We start from the raw sequence: 22,507 nt of genomic DNA, 5'->3' as shown, positions 1-22,507 counted from the left end.
TTTTACATTTTGGTGAAATATCTTTATTTTATTCCATGTGATAGGCCTACACTTGTGTTTCAGTAACTCTCCTTTTTATACATAAGATAAGTAATAGTACATTATTCACACAAACGTTGCTAAACACGAGTAGACATCATATCTCAAATAGACAGACACAATTCAGAATAGCACAAAGCTGAGTATTTAGTCAGTGACAAGTAATAGAAGAGCTGCTCAAGATAAACTGTTTGTTCGTGAATTAAATAAATACCTAAACCTTCGAGTCCGTTTCAAAACGCCCACAACCCCAGACAAGCATCATCAAATGACCATTGTCTTTTGTTGTGGTCCTGCTAGTTAATCTTGCTAATAGACTGTGTGTGTGTGTGTGTGTGTGTGTGTGTGTGTGTGCGCGTGTCGAAGCGATGCCACCTTTACCCGGAGCTCTAGCGGAGACACAATAAATAAAGCAAACCTCCAACATGCGTGGCAGCGTACTTTTGGTCAAGCTCAAGAAGGTCATCTGTAAGTCCAAGTTACAAAATAAATAAATGCATAAAACCAAAAGGGTCCCACGCAGGCAATAGCAACACAATAAAGGATGCTGCAACTAACTTCTGTGCACCGTGTATTTTTTTTTTCTTCTTTTTTAACAGCGAGGGTGTTAGTAAGCCGTATCTGAGGACATCTACCTAACTATCAACTCTACAAAAACATCTAGTGAAGCCATGAACCAGTCAACAGGCTCCTCTGATAATTTACAATATTGTGGCTTGATTCAGTGCACAACATGGTGAACAAACAAGCAAGGCATCTGTGTTCTTATCCATAGAAATCCTGCATGGTGAGCATGCTGCATGTTCTTACAATAGTGTGATCAGCACAACACAAACTGTTGGTGACGTGGCAGCTACCTCACATCGCGACCAGACTCTCCACCAGTAGCTTCCTCAGATGTGTTACGTTAGTAAGCGGGCAGCAAATTGAACAACACTGAAAGCTGATAAGAGTTTTAACGCGCAGCTTTGGGTTAATAACCAAATAATTCCCTTTGATAGAACTCTCTCATTACTTTTTAACTCGTCCTTTTAAATTTGACTAATTTGGTCACAACTGGTGAATTTGGCAGCTTTGACAGAGAGATAACTGCTCCACTTGTCTTTACTGTGAAAGCCTAAGTTTAGTCAGATATATCATCATGGCTTGAAATGATGTACATTTATGTTTGTACTTCCTCAAAATGTGACAGGAAATATGAAAAATGAGCTGTCCGAGAGATGAAACGTTTCTTTCTCAAATAAAAATAATAAAAAGGGGCGGAGAATTAAACCTCAGTCATTTACATATTCCAAAGCAAGTTAACTTTACAACAACGAGAGAAACAGCACTAACATCCTGGACTGTGCATAAAGTCAAGAGCAGTTAACTGCAGTCCTATATAATGCCATGCAACTGGATGAAAATCTGAACAGATTTAACTTATTTGCCGTTTTTAAATATTTGTTTCTGAACTACATTTCCCAAGGTAATCAAATTCATTACAGTAATGCACATCCACACGGTTACTCTGAAAAGTCACTGAGTTGAGAAGGGGAGGAAAACAAAAACCAATAAAAAAAAATAAAAAGATAGGTCCTCCATCCCAGTGGCAGAGTGCCAGGGGTGGAGAGTGGCCACTGAGAGACAAGCTGTTGGTGGGGAGGAAACAGGCTGGGTGGGGCGAGGTGTACTAGCATGAGCAGCTGCTCTCGGTCACAGTCATCTCTGGCTGTTTCTCCAATTTGATGTCGATCACTGGGAGAAGCCGAGTTAAGCAACCATGACTCAGATTCTCAAGAGCACACTTTATCAGAACAGAGTTATCTGACCCGACCTCTGGGTTTTAAACGCTGCCCATTGGGTTGGATCGATGCAGATTGGGTAATTTTGCTTGTGTCCTAATTTTGTCAAAAAGCCACTTTGAGATTAAAGCTTCCCAATACTCTTCAAAATAAAAGTCCTCTTTTAAAGCTGCAATATAAGATAATCTATAGGGGAATAAAAGGTTTCTCTGCCTAGAAACAACCAATGATAGCCAGGAGGAGGACGTTAGCGCCGTTAATCAGCTTGTGTATGCACTGTGAATGCTAAGGCTAGTTAGCGCAAACTGAAATTTTAAATATCAGCCTAAAGCTGCTGCAGTGAATTACTCCTGGATTGGTTTATGGGAAGGAACTTTTTTGTTTTGTCAAAAAAGTTTCTTATTGCCACTTTTTCTGGAAAATATGTGTTGAATAATGATTTTTTTTGTGGAAAGTAGCATGAAAAGGATACTGTCCTCTTTACTTTTCTCTGGTGTGCTGTCCATCCCAGGCAAAGCAGCAGCGACACGTCGGAACAGCTGTAAAACAAGATTAAAACTAGTTTAATAATGATAAATATACTCATCTTTCAAAATTCAATAAAATTCAGCTTGCTTAATGAGTCTCAAAATGATTATATTTCTGGTGATTTTGTACAAATGACAACACTTCTATAGACTCCGGGAAAACTACTTTAGGGAAATTTCACACAACTTTCCTAAATTTTTAGAGAATCTGCTATTAAATAAAAGTTTTTTAGCCATCACATTAAAATTAACATGCAAACCAAACTAGAAGGATGAAAGAAGAACATTAGAAGATATATTCACTCCAGAAATTGAGAGTATTTCACCTTATATCCAAATATAACAAACTACTGAGCAAACATTACATGCAGGGATTTCCTAACAGTGTCAAACAGCAGATTTCCCAGAAGTACAGTAACAAATCTTACACTGTTTTACCACAAACTCTTTATAAACTGTTCATAATTTATTTTGGCAGCAATGAACACAAAACAAAATTATGTATTTATTTAAGAGATATAGGGTTCTAAAATCTGAACACTAATAAGGTTTTTTTTATATTTCTTTGCTACAAATTCCCCAAAACATAAAAAAAATGTTTTAACTTTACAGAAATGCAGTTAGAACCTCATATTTACATATGAAAAAAAAAACTTTTTTCTCTTTTTGACATTAAATCAGACTGTTGACCGTTTCTCATTACTCCAGCAAATGCTGGAGCAATGAGAAAAATCTATATCACGGCTTTGTATACGTGCATTTAATTCACAACATTTAAGTTGTGTGACTTGAAAAGGAAAATACACCAGCCAACACAGAAAACCTCCAGATGCCTGAATTTGTGACGTTGATCTCTTAAAATAATTATACATTGAAGCCATTACTCCAAATAGCCTGATTACAGGTTACAACTTTATTTTTGGACACCTTTTCTATGTATTAAGTTAAAAATATATTGTTCGGCCTTCGTAGCTATTGCTACATTTAAAGGAGGAGAGTGGAAGATTGAGAACATGGTCTGTGTTGTGTGGTGATCATCAGTGTCCTGATCGCAGTCACTTAAGAAAGAGATGAAGAGTTGTGTGAACCTAGAAACCTGACTGAGTTACACCAGTTCTGTCAGGAGGAATGGGTCAAAACTCCAGAAAACTATTGTGAGAGGCTTCTGGAAAAACACCTAAAATGTTTAACTCAATTTTATGGAAATGGATGTAAACTTTTGAATTAGAGAATAGAAATTGCTTTAGAATTTAGTTAGCTGAAATAATTTTGATAATCCTAAATAGTAACCTAAAACAGGATTAGCTTAGTCTGATTTAAGGTCAGGTTTTGTTTATTTATACTTAAATATATGGCTCTAGGTGTTTTTAGAGCGATGACTTCTTTCTGGAAAATCAAACAAGCAAAAATACCACTGCATCAGTGCACCTGCGTGGAAGAGAGAAAATGATAGTAGAAAAGAGAAAAAATGATAGTAGAACCTCTAAAAACAAAATATGCTGAAGTGGAAAGGAAACAGATACGATCACAAGTTTTGCACGACAAGACAAGCACAAGCCAAGCTGTGGCGTCAGAGGAAACGGTGATGGGAGGAGTTACATGTTGATTGTGAAAGCACAACTAGCCCGAGGAAACAGATATGCTACCTGTTTGACATTGTAGCCAGTCTTTGCGCTGGTTTCAATGAACATGACATTCAGTTCTTTAGCTCTCTGCTCGCCCTCCTCCGTGGTGATCTGTCTGCTCCGGCAGAAGCAGAGGTGGGGAGATGAACGAAAAGAAAGATATGGAAAGAAACATCGCAAAGAGGAAGAACCAAAAGGAGAAGAAACGAAGAAACAAGAAGAGCTCAACATAAGGGATTAGTTCACAACTGGGACAGAAACAGACAAAAAGAGGTGAAGCTGAAAATTGAAGTCCAATAATTAAAGGAAAACATGGAGGGCTTTACATCCTGAAAATCACAGGCGGGTGCCACTGCCCTACGATACATTATGATCCATTCAGAACCGTTTCAGGATTGCACCTGCAGCTGCTGAACACCAACCTGTTTGACGTTATAGCCCGCCTTGGCACTGGTTTCTATGTACATCACATTGAGCTCACGTGCTTTCCTCTCTGCCGCCTCAACAGAAACTTGCCTGCCATGGGCCCAGGGAGGAAAAAGCGGGGAGCAAAAATATGGTGGAGAGGAGTGTTGAGGGATAATCATGCATGAAAACAAAAGAAAAAAAAAAAACTAAATCAAAATGAGGATCAAAACTAAACATAACAGACATGAAAATCATAAATATGGCAGTGAAAAAAGACATAAAATCAAATGGGGAGAACAGAAATGTGTTCAAAATATACAAAATAAAAATACTTGAACCAGTAATAAAAAGGTAAAACAATGAAGCCAAAACTGGGTGAGGACGCACTGATGGGATCGCAGGCTTTGGCAAACTTCATTTACTGATAAACAACTGGCTCTTAATAAATACAACCGAATTACATTATACTTGAGTTTAATGAGTGAAACTGAAATATTAGATCTAAACAACACACAGAGTAGGGCTGGAAAATATGGCTTAAAAACAAAATAAATCTACAATATTTTTAATAGTTTTTCTTGCTTTGTTTTCTAAATTAGAAATAGCAAATGAAAATATTTTCAAAAAGTGTTTTTATTTCAATCATCTCTTCTGTGAGTTTTTTATGACAAAATATTAAAGCCAGGCTACAAGGATTTATGTTTAATTATGAGAATATTGGCATACTATCAGCAGCATAAAGATGCAATTTTACCAGAAAAAAGTCTTAAAATTATGAGAAAAAGTTGTCTTAGTGAGAAAAAAGATTTGATAAAGTTATCAAGATCAACATGACCAACTCAGTAAATCCATGATCATTTCAAAGTCAAAGTATTTCTATTAAATTTAATCTGTAAAACCTAACTTCACAAGATGTATCATTTATTTTTTCCCATGTAGGAGTTCTCATAAAATTACCACTTTATTCTCCTGATATTTATTCAACCTTTCTTGTAATTTTAACCTTATTCTCATATTGTTATGATTTTTGTCGTATTCTTTATTCTCTTAATATTTCAACTGTATCTGGTAAAATTACTACTTCATTTTTATAACAAAAGAAAAAAGAAGAGCCTTAGCCTGGTCCAAATACTCCGTCGTAGAGTTGACCATAATTTAAAGTCCAAATAAACAGAAGCTGAATAACAAATGGTGCATCCAATGAATGTCAAATAAGACAGCGAGCCTTAGGAGTGAATTAGTGAGAAAACGCCCACATTTTCTAAAAATTATATCTTTAAAATGCAAAAATCACTGATTCAGAGTTGCTTCAGCAAAATTACCTGATGCAAATATAATGAACAGCTAATAAAATACTAATTTTGTCATGACTGTGTACCTTTTATCTGCCAAGTCTGTTTTGTTTCCAACAAGCATAATAATTACATCACTTCCCCTCTCTGTCCTCACATCATCAATCCATTTGGAGGTTTGCTGGAAAGAATTAAGATCTGCAAATAAAAACAAAACAAATTTACTGTTCACATTAGCTCCTGCAAATCCAAGTCACAAAACATGTTCTTCTACATATATTTAAACGTAAGCATTGGTTGTTGTTTCACCTCAGGACAAAAGCTAGATTGTTTTTATGCAAGCTGGAAGTCATGTTAATAAGCAAAAATATTTTAAAGAGAAGCTTAAAGATGGAATATAAACACACAGAGAAAAAGTTCTGAAAATATTGCAGAAATTAGAATAGATAAGACACTAAACAGTTTCCTTCTAATTGCTCTCGGCCCCAACAGGAAAGTTATAAGCACAGCCCTGACTCACTGGTGATGTCATAAACAACCACAGCAATGGTAGAGTCACGGATGTAGCTGGGAATTAGGCTACGAAAGCGCTCCTGTCCAGCAGTGTCCCAAAGCTGGAGCCGGACCTGAAGATTGGATCGTCGGGAGAAGAGGACAATAAGAGCAAAGAATAAAGAAAGCCCAGGAAAGAACAACAAGGTGAAGAACGGGACAGATATCAAGAGTCTGCTAGCGAAGCGGCAAAGAAAAACTTTATGAAGCGTGGAATCATTTAGGTGCAGAAAGCTTAGAGATGACGACTGTTATGCATATAAGACATGCGAAAGAAAACCCGGCTGGATTATTCTTTATCTGAGCACATGAAGTGATGCTGATAGATGCTTATTCTATCAGCCAGGTTTAAAACAGCTGTCAGAGGCTTTACTTTATAATCACAGCTGATGCAAACAGTCTTATCATGCTGCCTGAAAATGATTTGTTACTTCAAATGCTGGGATGTTTTGCCCTTCCACGTCATAAGCGAAGGACAATGAAAGAGGCAAGGCCATGATACCTACTGGCTATGTCATAAACCACCACAGCAGCCGCAGAGTCGCGGATGTAACTGGGGATGAGGCTGCGGAAACGTTCTTGTCCGGCTGTATCCCAGAGCTGCAGCCGAATCTGTGGCCAGCCGTGATACAAACGCGGCACCGTGTGTGGGTGAATTTCATGAGCAAGCCAAGGGATGGAAAGGAAACAAAAATGTTTTGAAACGTAACGATGGGAACTAAAATATGTGATCACAAATTTGTATTTTTTTTCACAAATAAAAATGAATAACAAAAATCTCGGACAGTGTAATAACAAAATGTGAAATGATGAAATGGAAATAAATGGTGGCTACTGAACAGAGAGCAGATGCATGCTTTTCTAGGAGTTTAAGAACTCTACCAGTGGGAATGATGAGAGCAGAAAACACAGGGCTTACCGTGCGATCTTCTAGGTACATGGTTTTTGACAAAAAGTCAATACCAATTGTTGCCTGTAAGAGAAGAATGGTGTAAATTAGCTCAATCAACATTTCTCATCCAACATTGTAGACAGGAAAGTGTTATATTTTATTAAAATGTGTCAGCATGAGTACTAGTTTTCTACAACGTAAATATGTTCTCTCTCTCTTTACTACTCAACCAACCGTAAGAATAATCAATATAAGAGTACTAGATTACTAAAATATTCTTTTACAACAGCCCTACTTCATCTTGATGTTCAATTTGAGTTTTTGTATTTGGGTTTAATTTGCCTGCTGTGTGAATATAGACTTAGATTACCATTTTTTACGCAGAAAGTCAGATAATCAGGAAAACATTCAAATTATGCATAGTTTTTCCATTTACCTGGTAAGTGTTGTCGAAACTGTCATACATAAACCTGGTGATGAGTGAGGTCTTCCCAACTGTACAGATAAACACACAATTTAGTGATAGTTGAAAAATACAGACAAAACAACAAAGCTCAAGTCGTGGTGTTAAAATAGAGACCAGACATATATTTTTGTTCCGTCATTATTAAAGAAGACAGGACCTTTTTGAACCTGAAGTTGCTAAATTGGGCTTGGTTTTCTTTCTGACTGAAACCCAGTGATTCTCTCCCAATAAAGCAAAACATGATTGCTAGTTTGTCCTCGCAAAGAGTTAACTCAGCACACCCCCAACACACTGACACCAGTGTTTTGCATAATTTTGCTGTTGCTTAAGTGCAAAGCCACTATAAATGCATGCATTGATGTTGCTTAGAAGCGGCCTCTGTTTTCCACAGCATATCGGGCTTTTCCGGGCTTGTTTTCACAGAGCTGGCTGGTTGTTTTTCTCGCGAGATGTAACAAAATCGGCGACAGCATTTGGTGAGTAAATTCAGGAGTGAACCGCTGAACCCACACGCTGAGTTGGCAATAAGGGTGGAGCCACAAAATTTAGAAAATTTAAATGGCTAAACTTGGGATAAACGGCCCGCAGTACGCCACTCTACAGATAAAGCAATCAAAAATATTTCAAATATTAATATTGCGGTTGAGGTGTCTCCCCCAAAGGACGGAGGATAACCGCCGGGAAAGAGGCCGACTAGTTAGCAACTGGGCGACGTGGCTCTGGCAAAAGCTACCAGCTAATTACTAGTAGCTATGTGGTAATGTGGCCAATACATATACCAAAAAAAATTTACTTGATCTTACTGAATTATAGAGACATTATTGGAAACATTAAGTATTCCTCAAATAGCTGTGAAACTCAAAACTCTGACGGGGGCAGTGAACGTCATTATTAAATAACGTTTCTAGCACAGTTAGCTAAGATACTGCTTCTTACAGTGCTGTGCTAGCTACCATTAAACTGGTGAAATAGTGCACAAGGAATTAACTACATGTTTGATTTAGTTAGACGACAGGGCATTAATTATTTCCCAGTTAATTGACACAGCAAATCTGTTTCCATTATATTTTATTATTATTTTGTCCAACTGTAAGGTGTTTGGCTAGCTTAGCAGGACAACTTAGCTACTCAATGACATCACCAATGTCGAAAAAACAAATGTTTATCATCCTTTTTACCATTTCTACTTGCGAGCATTTTAAAAACGCATTTTCCTACTTATTTAAAAATAACATATCACTGTTACTTTGCGATGCTGATGTGCAACTTTGTCAGCGAGTGACGAGCTAACGCGAAGCTAGCTGGTGAGCTAATCTTGACACTTTTTTCTACCTTTCCTTAAATCTGACATTAACAGTTAATTAAAGAGTCTCGCTTACCACTCTGTTCACCCAGAAAGACCAACTTAAATTTCCGCAGAGGGTTGCCAAACTCTCCGCCACCGGTAGTGGTTGACATTTTGTTAAAAAAAAATATATAGAGCTGAAGTAGCAGAGTCGGCTAGTGATGTGATGTCTAGACTGGGGACCAAACCGAGGATCTTTATCCTGCACTAACCGAAGCTTTTGTTTTCTTAAACTCAGAACAGTGAAACAGCGCCACCAAGTGGCAACCGGGGAGACAGCAAAATGGTAACATTCAGAATATATATATATATTTTTAACATATTTTAAATATTAACTAAGTTTAAAATGTTAAATATGTGCTTTAGTTAGTTAGTAAGTCGTGGATCTTACAAAAAGAGATTTTGATATATGTAGAAATACTTGTTTTTCCAGATGCATAATTATTCTAAGTATACCACCAATTTTAATTTCCATAAATTAAGAGTTTTTTTTAATACAATTTAAATCAAATAACACCAGATTAAAATAAAATGGAACAGTTTTTTTGAGTATATTTGTTTATTGTAAACATAACACATTTATCTCACACCTGCAAGTTTATTCTTTGCTCTAATGACAGAAAAATCCACATTAATAACAAATTAAGGTCTACATTTTTCTTTCAGAGAGTCTGTAGACTCTATACTAAGGGACAATTAACAATTTTCCAGGTAGATATATTGACATTCAGAAAAAAGTTACACATACTTTTTCCAGAATTGAATGTACATGTAATTTACAGTAAAAAATTATATGTACATGGAAAATAGGAACATTGCTTTGCTTGCATGAAACAGTGCTGTCTGTGTTCTTCATTGGTGAGGAGTTCCTTGGTTTTCCCTGTTGATTTTTCTTTTTTTTTATGCTTCCACGGCATCAACTGCGACATCCGTTCTGTAAATAAAGTGGATACCAAATTTATATGTAGAATATGTGCAAAAATATTTACAAAAAAAAACAAAACAAACAACAACAAAACTTTTGGTATTTTCACAATAAAATGCATGTTTCTTTTCCATTACTATGGTGTTTTTTAATGCATTTAGTTTTAGGGGTACTTTCTTTAAGTATGCAAATTTGCTTTCAAACATGTAATTGCATCATAGATGTTTTTTATTCATAATTTGGGGTTGAAATGAGACTTACATTTCTGCTCGATGAACCACAACAACATGCAGTAAATGGGACAAAAAGTGGAGAATGATCAGGTTAGTTGTCACTAAACATTTAATTTTCTAGTTCATGTAAAAAATTCACTAACCTGCAGGTTTTGGGGACATCAGAGTTAAAGGAAGTTCCACAACAACATCACTGAAATTGGAGCGCTTTGTTAGAAAAATACTGAAATGTGAATTATTAGAAGACAATAAATGAGGGAAACTATTTACCTTCCAGTCAGGCCGCCGAGCAATCTTTTTAAGAGAGAAAGAATGAAGGAGAGAGAGCAACAAAGAAACGGTTATGGTTTAACATTTTTTTTTCAAAGCATAAAACCATATTTGTTCCTATTCAGTGCTCAGAGATGCCTTACCCTCCTCCAGACGCTGTTACGGTAACTTTGACTTTGTAGTGGATGATGATTCCCTGCATCTCCTTGTCCCCTTGGCTCCTGCCAGGAGACAGGAATAGTTTACCTTTTTAGAGCTTGAGGATTTATGTTAAGTGGATGACACAGTGTATATCTGCATCAGTGCCACTCATTAAGAGGATGAAAACCTGTCCTAGACACACACTAAGCTCCTTGGTTCAGTGAGAAAGTAGATTTGTCTTACAGCGTTGTGGATGCAAGGTTGGTGTCCTCATCTTTCAGCTTCCCATCGACGGCAAGCCCTCGTTTTTCCTTATTGTTCGACAGCAGGGGGGTAATTTGATAGGCCTTCTCAAATGTAGAGTTTGCAGTTATGTTCTCTCTGTAAGAGAAAGAGGAAATAAATCAGTTGCATTGCAAATGGAACTTTTTTGGTAAATATAACATGGAAAATCCAAATTATTTCATCTATCACAGCATGTCACATATAGTAAATAACATAGAAGTGAATGTAATTAGCTTGGCTATTCTAAACAAATACATCTTTCCAATTGACATAATAAACCACATTTGATTGTTCAAGAATTTAAAAATGTCTATATTGCTGGATTATATTGGATTTGAACATATTTCTGCTTGTCTTACAAAGTACCCTAGGCAACACTGTAGGTAATCTGCTCTATATAAATACATTGAACTGAACAATAGTATTTATTGATTTGCTTATATTTTTATATGTTTGAACATGGGTTAAAATCTTACCCAAACTCCTCAGAGCAGACCTCCTTGGTGTAGGTGTCAGATGAGTAGAGGACAACGCTTGTTAGCTGATCCACTAAAAACAAACATTTTCACTGTCATTTATTTACTTCTTTTAATTTCTTCATCCTGCACCAGTTACAAATATCAGCTTTGTGGTGTTTCTCACCTGCGACTTTGATTTTTTTGACAGTCTTTGGGGTTTCGTTGTTGATTTTCACAGTGACAGTGATTGCGTCTCCATGGTAGTAAATCTTAAACACAACAATGGTGTTTTCTTAGAATTATTTACTCCAGAATTCTAAACATCTTAGCATAAAAATGTAAGTGTACCTCTTTTTCAAGAGAGGCCTCAATATGAATTGGTTTGTCGCTCATCATAAACTGTTTGGAGAGCTCGACCTTCGGTCCGGCTTTGTTCGTCGGCGCGAACTGTATTTTGCGAATCATCAAGCGGCAGGTATCCCTGAGGGAAGGGCAGGTGCATTAAATGGCAAGCATGGACCAATGCATGTGTTCTGTTGCACTTCTGGATGAAATGATAGAATCACCAGACAGAAAACTCACTTTTTGTCAATGACTTCATCTGCATTGCTAGCTTCTTTGGCAATGTATGCTTTGACCTCAAAATCCACTCCACAAGCCTGTGACAGAAACTAGTCAGTTTAAATCATAAGCAGAAGAATTGCCTGGGTAAGTAATACATTTAAAATATTACAAGAGAAAACTGGTTATAGTACCTTGCCATTATCGTTCGGCCCTGGATGTAAAGAGACTGAGCATGGAAGATTTGTTGGCATCTGAAAAATGCAGGGATTGTTGCAGATCAGATTCTGAACACTGAAAATAATGAAAAGATATAAAATTTTGCATAGTAAATTTTACTACCTGGAAAGAGAAAGGACATCCTTGCTCTCCAACTTTTTTCAGGAGGGATTCCTGCATTGGCGTCTTTGTCGGGTTTCCATCGGCAGCCGGATACACCTGGACCTTCTTCATCCAGATGTCTCTCCTGAAGGAGAGTCCGATAACATCCAGGTCGTCACTTCCATAGCGGAAGGCACAGGCGAGGTAGACAAATACTGCAATGGAAAATGAAGATCAGTCCATCTTCATTAAATGCATTGATTATAAACCGCATTTGCATTGTTTGAGGTCTGAAAGCATTGCTGCATCTTCTTCATTATTTTGACCATTTCTCATTTTCTGCAAATAAATACTGAATTTTTGCTTAAAATTTCAGAGACATGTTGTCAGTAGTTCATAAAATAAAAGAACAATGTTCATTTTCCTCAAACATATACCTATAAAAAGTAAAATTGGAGAAACTGATCATTTTAAGTGGTCTCTTGATCTTTTTTCCATGGGTGTGTATTATATGTGACAAATTTACTAGGTAAGGTAGCTTGTAATTAGGCTGAAGATATTCTATACATATATAGATAAATATATATAATTATATCTAATTTTCCCAGGCACCATATCTTGCTGTATTATATTTAAACATCACTTGGCTTTATTCTATTCTATTCTATTCTATTCTATTCTATTCTATTCTATTCTAAGATTACCTTTTCTTCCATCTAAACCAGAGGGGTCCACCTTAACAATCCCATCTGCAAAAAGAAAAATTATTTTCATTTCATTTCAAAAAAATGTGTTGATGTACATAAGCCCAAAATCCTGGCAGATTTAGGTGTAAAATAATGTTTAATTTTACAAACATTTCTCTTCTGAATGGAGGTAATATTAAAGACTGTGATTGGCCCAGTCAGAGTCCATGAAAAACTGAGAAAGAAGCAAAAGATGAGGGTGATGGCAGTGAGGCTTTCCAACCCCAACGAGTTGGAGGTCATTGGTGAAAGCTAAAAAATCTACATACCAGTAGAAACATGCAAAAAGTTGGTCAGAAATTATAAGAGCAGAATGACTGGTGTAATGCTCATAAAGATTTTTTCCACTGATTGTTGAGGAGGATTTATATTGGCTTCATGCTGCGATTTTCAAAACTAACACGACTTTAACTTGTTTTATTGTCTTTTAAGCGACGTATGTCTCATTCACTACCCGAAACAAACTTCTTGACAGATTGAGAATAATTTTATATCTGATTTTCCCAGGCATATGAGTTTAACTGCAGAGTGTATATTTCATTAGCCACAAAACACACCAACTACGTCGACACGATCCACATGGTCCACAAAGTCTCTCTTCCCCAAGTATAAGGCGATCTAGGAGAAACAAATAAAAACAGTCAGTTCTCTGCCAATATTCCTAAATATTGAAAATTTTAACTGTGGGAGGTGGAAAAACAAGATAAAAACGATGTTATTATTAGCCCCAAAGTGGCCTCGTTATTTTTAAAACCACTTACGGTTCCATTCCCGCTGGTCTTCTTAAACACTCTGAAAGGAAAAACAAAAGGAAAAAACATTGAATCAAACTAATTCTGTAAGCTTTAATCATGATTAGGCTTGTTTAAATATTTAAGAAAAAGGGTCAGACTGTCCAAACCCACACAAGTTATGCTGTTTTTATTTAAACGACTTTGCAAGTTGGTAGTCTGTTGCATTATAATTTTGAAATGCTTAATTCTGACTTTCTTCTGACTATTGTGTTATATCTCACATGAGGCAATAAAAAATGAAACAATTACAAATCCCTGAAGTTTGATATCACTTTGCGGTCCTACCCTAAAACTTTTCTGCATTAAAATTGATCTCTGTGCGTATGCTGTAAACAACAACGTAATCCTTAAGTTGGGTTTGCCACTTTCTTGTATTTGCCAAGTAATCCAGTTTAATCCCTCCATTTGTCTCGTAAATCTCTCTTCCAAGATTAAATCTACGTAATCCACCTTAATAAGGGTTTATCTATATCCCGGACAAATGATTACAAAATTGTAAAATAACGAAAGTGTTGCAAGAGCGAATTAGATGTCAGTATGTTGCAGTTAAGCCAATTATCGAGGTTCTTGTATATTTAATCCTGCATTAGCTGCTTTTTCTGACTTTGAGTGAACAACAAAACAACAGAATATAATCTAGTTTCAACTTCTGCTTAAAAATAGAACAAAAACAATTCAATCATTTTGTTTTTGTTTAAAAAATACACCCAACTAATTTTTAACTGTCACTTGAGCACATAAATATTAACAAACGATTTTTCTCGAAAGCTTTGTGTTTATATCTAAAGTACATATCTGCATTTCAGAGCTTTTGTGTAATTTTCAGCAGATTAATAAATAACTGACTTACTTTGACATGACTGCACCAGATATAGATCCTTTCTGCAAAGAATAAAGATACAGCAGTTTGGTTATAAAGATGTGTGACAAAAGATCTTGAAGGAGCAACAGAAATTTGAGGACATTTGTGGTTCAGTAAAAAAATCTTGAGCTTTTATTAGTCATTACATCCTCTAAAACGTCACTGCAGAGTCACTTTCCTTTTAAGTTGTACAATTCAGTCATATAAAATAACCCTGAAAGCTTCACTTCAGCTTTCCGTGACCTTAAATATTGTCTTGTCTTGTAAAGATCTTCAGGTATTCTCTTCTCATAACATAAAATACATTTGGACTTCTTTGTGTCTCAGTCTTTGTCTTGAAAGTTGCAGAAGTTGACTCACCGTGTCTTTGGCTCCACCAGCAGCTCTTCTCTGCTTCCTTCTCTAATCCGTCACAGTTGATGGAGTGCGATTGCCAATCACTGCCGTGCGCTTTGCTTTTATACAGTGACCCCCGCCAACCTTGGAACCCTCTCTTCAGCTTACCCAGCGGTTGTTTTGGAGCAAATCTGATTAATTTGTTACAACACTACTGTTTTAGTCTGCTGCAGAGTTAAAAATAATCATTGTGTGTGCAAGTCAAAGAGAATAGGCTCAGGGCCTGAGCCTATTCTCAGCCTCTTTGGTAGAAAGAGGTCATTTTCTACTGTAAAAGTAGTTCAAAAATATTTTTAGATTATTTGTTTTTAAACTATATATACTTTCTATCGACTCTGAAATGGTTAAATATGCTAATAGATAAACAAATGGGCATGCCAAAGTCATTTAAGCTTTTTAATAATGACTGCTAAAGTGGTAACCATCCAGAGGATGAATTTTATTTGGTCGAACAAGAATCAATCAATCAATCAACTGAATTTGTATGGCACATTTTGGCAACAAGGAGGTTCAAGGTGCTTTACATAATAAAAACACAAAATTACAAAGTAATAAAAAAAAAACATGCAGTCAGAAAAGAAGAGGAATGTGGAAGGTGCATACTGCAGAATTTATTTCCAATATTTTCTGAAAGAGTTTTTTACATGAGTAATTTGGCTTGCGCTTCAGATTCTTATTTTACTAATTCACTTTTAAATCCAATGCCTTATGTACGAGAATCTTAAATCATGTTCAACATTTTGATGCAAATACCTTCAACCCATTTCCAAGGCAAAAAAAATCAAGAGATTATTTTCAGAAATGCCTTTCAAGACGTTTAAACCTGAGTGTGGACTGAGATAAAAGACATCCCTGTGAATGGGTTCCAAGGATTTCTCTTCCTCATAGCTTAGACAGAGTGGTATTAGTTGGATTTGAGTTGTTGTGGAAGGCAGGACAACAGATGGCTCTTCTCTCCAGCTCGATGCAATCTGGGCAAATGGACGGTTTACAGAAATGACCTCCTGACTTAATGCCGTGCCATAAGTCATAAGGATTTACAGATAACAATAGTGGTTCTACAAAATCTTTAACATACGGTTATGAAGAAGGTTAGCTAATTCACAACATCCTGTGAAAATGATTTTTGGTCTTTGGCAACCAATGCAAAAAATGAGAAAGGATAAAGGAAGAGTTTTGGAGTTACATCATAAAAAGGTTACAACAAGAGACAAATACATGATGTCCTCTTATTAGTTTGGTACCTTAAGTTACCTTGATAACTTTCATCTTTATTTGAATTAAAGAGACGTGTTAGTTTGATTAGGAAGTGCACTTTTTTATTTTATTGAGATAACTTTTAATAATAAATAAAAGTGAACAAGATGGCCTTTTGTCGTGTAAGGTCAAGCAGGGCACAACATAGGTGATGACGCAAATATTTTAATCCACGAATCCGCCTGTCTACCAGCAGTTTGTTTGTACAGACTTACAGATGGACGACACAGAAACAGACTGAGGCAATTAGGAAGAATTTCTTAACTAATAATAGATAAATTTCCACTGAGAATTCAGAATGATATACACAACTATTGCCATATTTTTTTTAGCAAATAGTAAAATTGATACTCAGTTCAAATTGTTTTTGAAATCTTGAGAAAGATTCAGCTTTAAATGGTTAAGTGTAAATAATTTTGTATCAAAATCTCTCATTGGTTTCAATCAGTTTGAGCATTACTGTTAGATTTTTTTGGAACCAGATGACCAGATATTGTTTTAATTTTTTATTTGACTTGCTTTTTATTTCAGCAAAATCTTCCTCAGTAGAAAATAGAAAGGAAAAGGACATAAACAGCCTTTATTGTGCTGCAAAGGGAACAATTCAGATATGACAGCAGCAACAGATATAAAGGTTCACACAAAAAGTTTTTAAAGTGACAGTGTTATGTAAAATGAACATTTTTGAAAATTGTATCATGTTGTGATGTTATTCCCTCATCACAAACATACCTGGATGGATGTTTGAATTCTTTCGTGCATGTTTGAGAAATCCTTTATTCACCATGCCAACCATTCAGCTGTGCAAAACGCCTGGGTGGACCTAGCCCCGCCTCCAAAACAAAACTCCTCCTCGGAGCTGCAGTTTCCAAGCCCTTCTCCACTCAGCTCCTTCAGACTAGCCAGCAGCAGTTAGCAAATACCTGGTGGAACTGCTGAGCTCATCACAGAAGCTACTTCTCAGTAAAACACTAGTAAAAATAGAGGTGTTAATAGAGGTGCGATGTTGTGAAAGTGGAGTGTCTGAAAGTGGAGTGTCAGAGAGAACAGAAGTTTTTAAGGAGACAGAGGACCAAAGTGAAGTAAAATTGACATATATCATGCTTGATATATGTAGCATTTTATGTGCCTGAGAAATACATAATACTGCCCCTTTAAAGACTTAAACGCAATACATAAAAAAGAGTAACAGTAATGATAATATGCTGTATAAGACTACGACAAAAAGATACTGTGAAGTTATTAGAAATAGATTAATTGGACTCATAATCCAATATGGAATTGAGTTGGATCGCTTTTTAGAATTGTACTTAATGAGCATGTGTGTTGAACCTGAGTCTTTCATGATATGACAAAAGCTGCCTGAATGTGACTGGCTGCTTGGTTTTGCGACGTCGACACGGGTTTAACCCAGCTTTAAGTTGGGTTAAACCAAAGCACCCACATTTATCTCCATTGATCTTCAGAAGCTGAACTCTCTCAACTGTCAACAAATCCATGGGGGGATTGATGGAGGATCCTTGAGTTTTCTTAGCCAAGAGTAATTGATTGATTAATGAGGGGTGGTGGATGATTGGTATTTTGAATGGATTGTCTCACCTTGCCAGCAGGGGATAATGAATCAGATTGGTTTATGTTTACACTGTCCTCACTGTAAAGTGTCATATGGGGTCAGGGTTTGAGATCTCTTTAAAGCTCCCCAGACCAGGCAGCACCGACGTGAACGGCATCACCGGATCATCAATCGCAGAATCATCTTCACCATCAGATTTAGGTTCTCCAGATCAGTCAATGTTTGTGTAAAACCTGCAGGTGGGATGCAGATTTTTGTAGTCATGAACAATGAGAAGCAAATTTAGTAAACTACTCAGTTTCCAGAATCAATGATGTTAAAGATTTAATTAGATTTTCTCTTTATACAAGTAAGAAAAAGATCTGCAGCTGCCTTTTGCATAGCTGTTCATTCCCTTTATACACAAGTGGCAATGTCAGACTCCAGCCTTTCAGGTATTTAAGTCGATTTTGTTTGAATGGCACAAAACTGAATCCCATTTGCACTTTTTTGCAAAAGCACACATTTTCCACCAAATGCTATGTGTCATATTTTTGTGGGAGTGCAATATAGAACAGAACAAAATCACTATAGAGTCTGTGAAACTGAAGGTTTTTTTCAGAAAATGTTGAGCTTGGATTTCCCTTTCTACTGGAACAATTAGATATTTGCAAATTGACTTAGTTTATACATCGTATCATGTTACAAACACGTTTTTTATTTATTTATTTGATAAGAAACTGGTGCGGTAGACCAACTCAAAGTTGTGCCAAATTGTGAAGTTGAAGAAAAATTATGGCGTTTAAAGAAATTCAGAAATAAGTCTTAAAAATGATCCGCATGTACCTTAAAACTTCTTTACTCTGAACCCTCTAAATAGCAAATATTACAAATAATTGCCTTCAGATGTAACCTAATTTGTCATTTAGCCCTCTTGTGTTTAGTATAATCTTACAAACAATTCATTCTTTGCATGAATAGAAATGTTCTGCTAAAGCATCAGAGATTGAATAGTTTGCATTACACTTGAAACCATTACTTATGAACCATTTTTAAAAAGACCTTTGAATGTCACTTAGTCACATTTGTGGAAGTAGATGGTAATAATTTAATAAACTATGGAGAGAAGGTGTTAGTTTATTTCACAATAACTCATTGTTAGAAAATGATGCAATTTAGTGGGAGTGCAGATTTGTTAAATATCACTGGCCTCTTAATGTCCAGATGGGCTTTATATAATAGTCAGTTCAGAAAAACAAAGAAATTAAAAAGATAATAATAATAATGAACAAAACTTTCATATCCATTTCAAAAGGAAGAAGACAAGTCTGATTTAATCCTTCCCACAATTGTCTCATCCCACATTATCCATATTTACACATCTAATTTTTACAGTTTCTAATCTTCCCAAATTATTGGAGTACAATTAATTTATGTTATTCTCTTAACTTTAAAGAGAATATCTTTAAAACATGCTGTTTATGTTCTAAAAACATGATAATATCCCTTCAAAAAGAGAAAAATCAAAAGACAAATGAGCAAAAATGACCTATAATTTGCGGCATTTTGTCACTCAAATGTTGCTTTTGTCTGGGACTTTAATCCTGTGGTTATAAGTAGGACTTTTTGTGAGTTGAGTTTCCATTACAAAGATGTTGTGTGCCAATTTTTTTTATCAGCCTGGAACAACTACCCAAACAAAAGAGCCTTGAATAATGCTGTGGCCTGGTCTCCTTATGGTGAACTCCCTATTTTGCCCGTTTCATCTCTGCAGGCCAATGCGGAGTCATGTAAGCCCCTTACAGCTAAGCTGCTGCCATTTTAGGCAGGCGATTTGTATAGACAGCCAGAATTGTCTCAGTGAATTAGAGCTCCATTGTATTACAGCCTCTTAACAACACAGCCTCTAGATTGTGGCTAAATCGAGACAGAGAAGCAATATCCTCTATTTAAGGGAACCGGCGAGTCCTGATATGTTGATGTGTAGTATAAGACTTCTGAAAATGACAACAGGGCCGAGTTTAGTTATTAACTCAAACTTGAACTCTGATGAATTTCAAGGCAACCATGTGCTTGTTTAGTGTTTTGCCGTCTGTATTCTGCTCCTCCTGTTTGACCTTTACTGAGTTGTGTTTTTAGCTGGGTTTCCACAAACCGATTCAAGCCACATGAGGCTGCAACATTTGGGTCAACAACCTCAAATGTTAACTTTAATGAAGAATGTTTCTTAGTCATTATTGTACAAAGTCTTACTAAGTAATTTTGATCTAGTTTCTCATGCAACCATGTTAGTTGCCTTGAAATAAAACAAAACTAACTTACAAACAAGACATAGGAGCTAGTTTTAAGTCAATAACTCCTCTATATTAATGAAAAAGTACTTATTCTATTAGTAGGTTATTGCACTTGTAACTAGATGTGTTTCTTATGTTATAAGTAAAATAATTTGCCTATGGAACAAGTGCCTTTGTATCAATATTAAGTAATTATTGACTTAAGACAAGCTCCTATATCTTGCTGAGAAGCCACTTGTATGTTAATTTTATCTTATTTCAAGCACACTAAGATACTTGCACTAGAAACTAAACCAAAATTACTTGATGAGATTTTGTGGTTTTGCAGCACAATACTAAATTGAGATGCAAAATGATCTAATATGAATTTTTTTTGGTGTAAATGTGTATAAGGTTATTTGTGCTGGCGTCTCAGTGTTTTCCTGTTCTGGACTGGCGACCAGGACACATCACACCGTCACTAAAGTCCTTTTACTGGATCCTTGAAGCTGAGGAAATGAATGTTAAAATAATTTTGTTTGTTCAGAAATCAGAGAATAACTTACTTCAAAATACATTAAAGATCTGTTTTTATTTAAACTTTTCAGACAGGTCGTCTGGTGCTGGTATAGTTTGCATTTCCGGAACCAGAACCAAACTAGTAGAAGCAACATTCAGCTTCTTTGCACCACAAATCTGGAACAAACTTCCAAAAAACTGCAAAACAGTTAAAACCCATTTGTTTAGAGTTACATTTGGTTAATTGATCTATTTGATGTATTGATGATTTTGATGAAGGCAATTGGCAAAATGTAATGTTTATTTTACAATTGGTGATTATAATGTAAAAAAAAAAAAAATTAAAAGCCATATTTACACAGACTTTGCCATATAAATACAATAAAAATTTCCTGTAAATTTCTCCTATACAACAAACATCTGAGAACGGCAACTACTGGCATTTTACTGCAAATTGGACACATTTATATTACAGAGTATGCTTTTTTTCATGATGTAAAACATTTTTAATCGTTTTTAGGGGTTCTATACAAATAAACTTGACTTGACCCAGTAAGCTAATGACTGCTGGAGATAAACTACAAACTATTTTTGGTTAATTTATTCTATAAATTGTTGCGTTCCTTTATGAAAAAAGTTAAAGGTTTTATGATTGTGTCTGCAAGGTGATGTCTGTTTGTCTGGCATTTTCGGTCATGCCCAAATGTGTAAAAAGCTAATTTCCACCACAACCGTCTCTTTGAAACAACTGATCCTAAAATGAGGGGTAAGAAGATGCGTCAGATTGGGATGGACTTGTTTCTGTTTGTTCTCTGGAGTCTGTGGTTGGTGGTCGGTGAATTTCTGCTGAGTAGTGCAAGACAGAGCAGCAAATGTGAGCTCAAATAGCTTCCAACACGGTTTTCTGCTCCTGCTAATGGAGTGGGAGGGACGTAGGAGGAGTGAATAATGGGCAATGCATGAGGAGGGCCAAAATAAGAAAGCAAGGGATGATCATAACCATATGGAGAGGGTGTTTGCTGAGAGGGAAAGACTGAGCAACAGCAGAAAGAAAAGGAGGGAGACACAAAGAAAAAGATTGAATTTTAAGAAAGACAATGTGTTGTCAGAGGATAAAGACGTTTATAAGCTAAGGCTCAACCAGATGTGAGAGGACTTGATTGAGGAAAGCAGTGTTTTGCTTTGGAAACAATAGTAAAGAGTCAGGAAGAAAACAGACAGGAGGCAGAAGAAGGAAGTAGTTTGCTGTTTCACGCGCTGATGGTGTAGCTGAGCCCCTCACAAGAATGCTCCTGGCTCTGCCTGCCATCTGGAATGTCGAGTCACTTCCTCTGTCTGTCCTGCGCTTTAACAGGGTTGTCCTCTGTGTCTCTGCTCCCACCCTCTGCTCTGACAGCAGTCTGAAGAAGACCACACCACTTCGGAAAGGACTATCCTTGTAGCAGCTCACACACATTAACTCTGAAAGTCAGACCCCTGCACCAGCCCACATCCTTCCAGACTCACTCTTAATGGAACCAGGACTTGTGGGGGGGAAACAGAGAAGACTGCAGCCATCAACTGAACGTATAGTGAGGGAGTTTCTTTTCCTTATATGGCAGCAAAGCTGGGAAGTCATTTGAATTAGTCTGGTTTCTGTCTAGTTTTAATGCTGACTGAGTTCCATCTGGTGCTTATGTGTGTGGGTGGCGTGTGTGCAGCTTAATTTGTTTGTTTTGCCATTCTTGGTTCCTCTTTTCCAATTGTTTGCATGCAGGCTTTTGTTTTGGCATAAGAAGGAGGGCTTGTGTTTGTGGTTTAGCTCAAGGCAACGTCATCGCTTCAGGAGTGGCTGCTTCATTCAGACTTCTTCTCTTCCTTGCTCCACCGTGATAGTCTGTGTTTGTTGGATCAACACACGACGCATACACACAACTGGGTGGAGCAGCTCACAACTTAAATCAGCAACTGGGGCTCCATAGAGAAGGATACTACCAGGATGGAG

General features: G+C 36.5%; 2 protein-coding genes across 7 annotated transcripts; both read right to left on the bottom strand.

Annotated features, from left to right (window-relative positions):
- On the bottom strand, positions 1-9,142 carry LOC129360554 (ras-related protein Rab-6A-like). Of its 5 annotated transcripts, none has more exons than XM_055030868.1 (8): positions 8,965-9,142; positions 7,556-7,614; positions 7,147-7,200; positions 6,734-6,839; positions 5,762-5,873; positions 4,398-4,491; positions 2,296-2,362; positions 1-1,776 (listed from the first exon to the last, which is right to left on the bottom strand). In XM_055030868.1, exons 1-8 carry the CDS (start codon positions 9,041-9,043, stop codon positions 1,712-1,714), a joined length of 636 nt encoding a protein of 211 aa, XP_054886843.1. In that variant the 5' UTR covers positions 9,044-9,142; the 3' UTR covers positions 1-1,711. The 5 variants fall into 5 exon arrangements, 4 of the variants coding, with proteins under 4 accessions (XP_054886843.1, XP_054886844.1, XP_054886842.1 ...); XM_055030869.1 differs by lacking the exon at positions 4,398-4,491 and adding an exon at positions 3,997-4,090; XM_055030867.1 differs by lacking the exon at positions 6,734-6,839 and adding an exon at positions 6,196-6,301 and having other exon boundaries at positions 8,965-9,141.
- A 454-nt stretch (positions 9,143-9,596) lies between these two features.
- LOC129360748 (arrestin-C-like) lies at positions 9,597-15,009 on the bottom strand. Of its 2 annotated transcripts, none has more exons than XM_055031139.1 (15): positions 14,887-15,009; positions 14,515-14,546; positions 13,632-13,662; positions 13,428-13,488; positions 12,829-12,873; positions 12,146-12,339; positions 11,998-12,057; positions 11,825-11,913; positions 11,591-11,723; positions 11,427-11,511; positions 11,261-11,333; positions 10,743-10,880; positions 10,502-10,579; positions 10,359-10,382; positions 9,597-10,281 (listed from the first exon to the last, which is right to left on the bottom strand). In XM_055031139.1, exons 2-15 carry the CDS (start codon positions 14,520-14,522, stop codon positions 10,227-10,229), a joined length of 1,074 nt encoding a protein of 357 aa, XP_054887114.1. In that variant the 5' UTR covers positions 14,523-14,546; positions 14,887-15,009; the 3' UTR covers positions 9,597-10,226. The 2 variants fall into 2 exon arrangements, with proteins under 2 accessions (XP_054887114.1, XP_054887115.1); XM_055031140.1 differs by having other exon boundaries at positions 11,825-11,901.
- Positions 15,010-22,507: the final 7,498 nt, after the last annotated feature.

Source organism: Poeciliopsis prolifica, unplaced genomic scaffold (genome assembly GCF_027474105.1).
Source record: "Poeciliopsis prolifica strain line A6 unplaced genomic scaffold, Auburn_PproV2 SCAFFOLD006, whole genome shotgun sequence".
NCBI classification, from domain to species: Eukaryota; Metazoa; Chordata; class Actinopteri; order Cyprinodontiformes; family Poeciliidae; genus Poeciliopsis; species Poeciliopsis prolifica.
Note: the sequence above shows the minus strand (reverse complement) of the source record. Positions and strands in the feature narration are given on the sequence as shown.

Coding starts and splice junctions, on each gene's coding strand:
- LOC129360554 (XM_055030868.1), bottom strand. CDS start 9,043: ATGTCAACCACTACCGGTGGCGGAGAGTTTGGCAACCCTCTGCGGAAA. Junction 7,201..7,555: donor GTTTCGACAACACTTACCAG/GTAAATGGAAAA, acceptor CTTCTCTTACAG/GCAACAATTGGTATTGACTT. Junction 5,874..6,733: donor GGTGGTTTATGACATAGCCA/GTAGGTATCATG, acceptor TTTTATTTGCAG/ATCTTAATTCTTTCCAGCAA.
- LOC129360748 (XM_055031139.1), bottom strand. Junction 12,058..12,145: donor GATGTCCTTTCTCTTTCCAG/GTAGTAAAATTT, acceptor TGCATTTTTCAG/ATGCCAACAAATCTTCCATG. Junction 10,580..10,742: donor AACCTTGCATCCACAACGCT/GTAAGACAAATC, acceptor GTCTCCTGGCAG/GAGCCAAGGGGACAAGGAGA.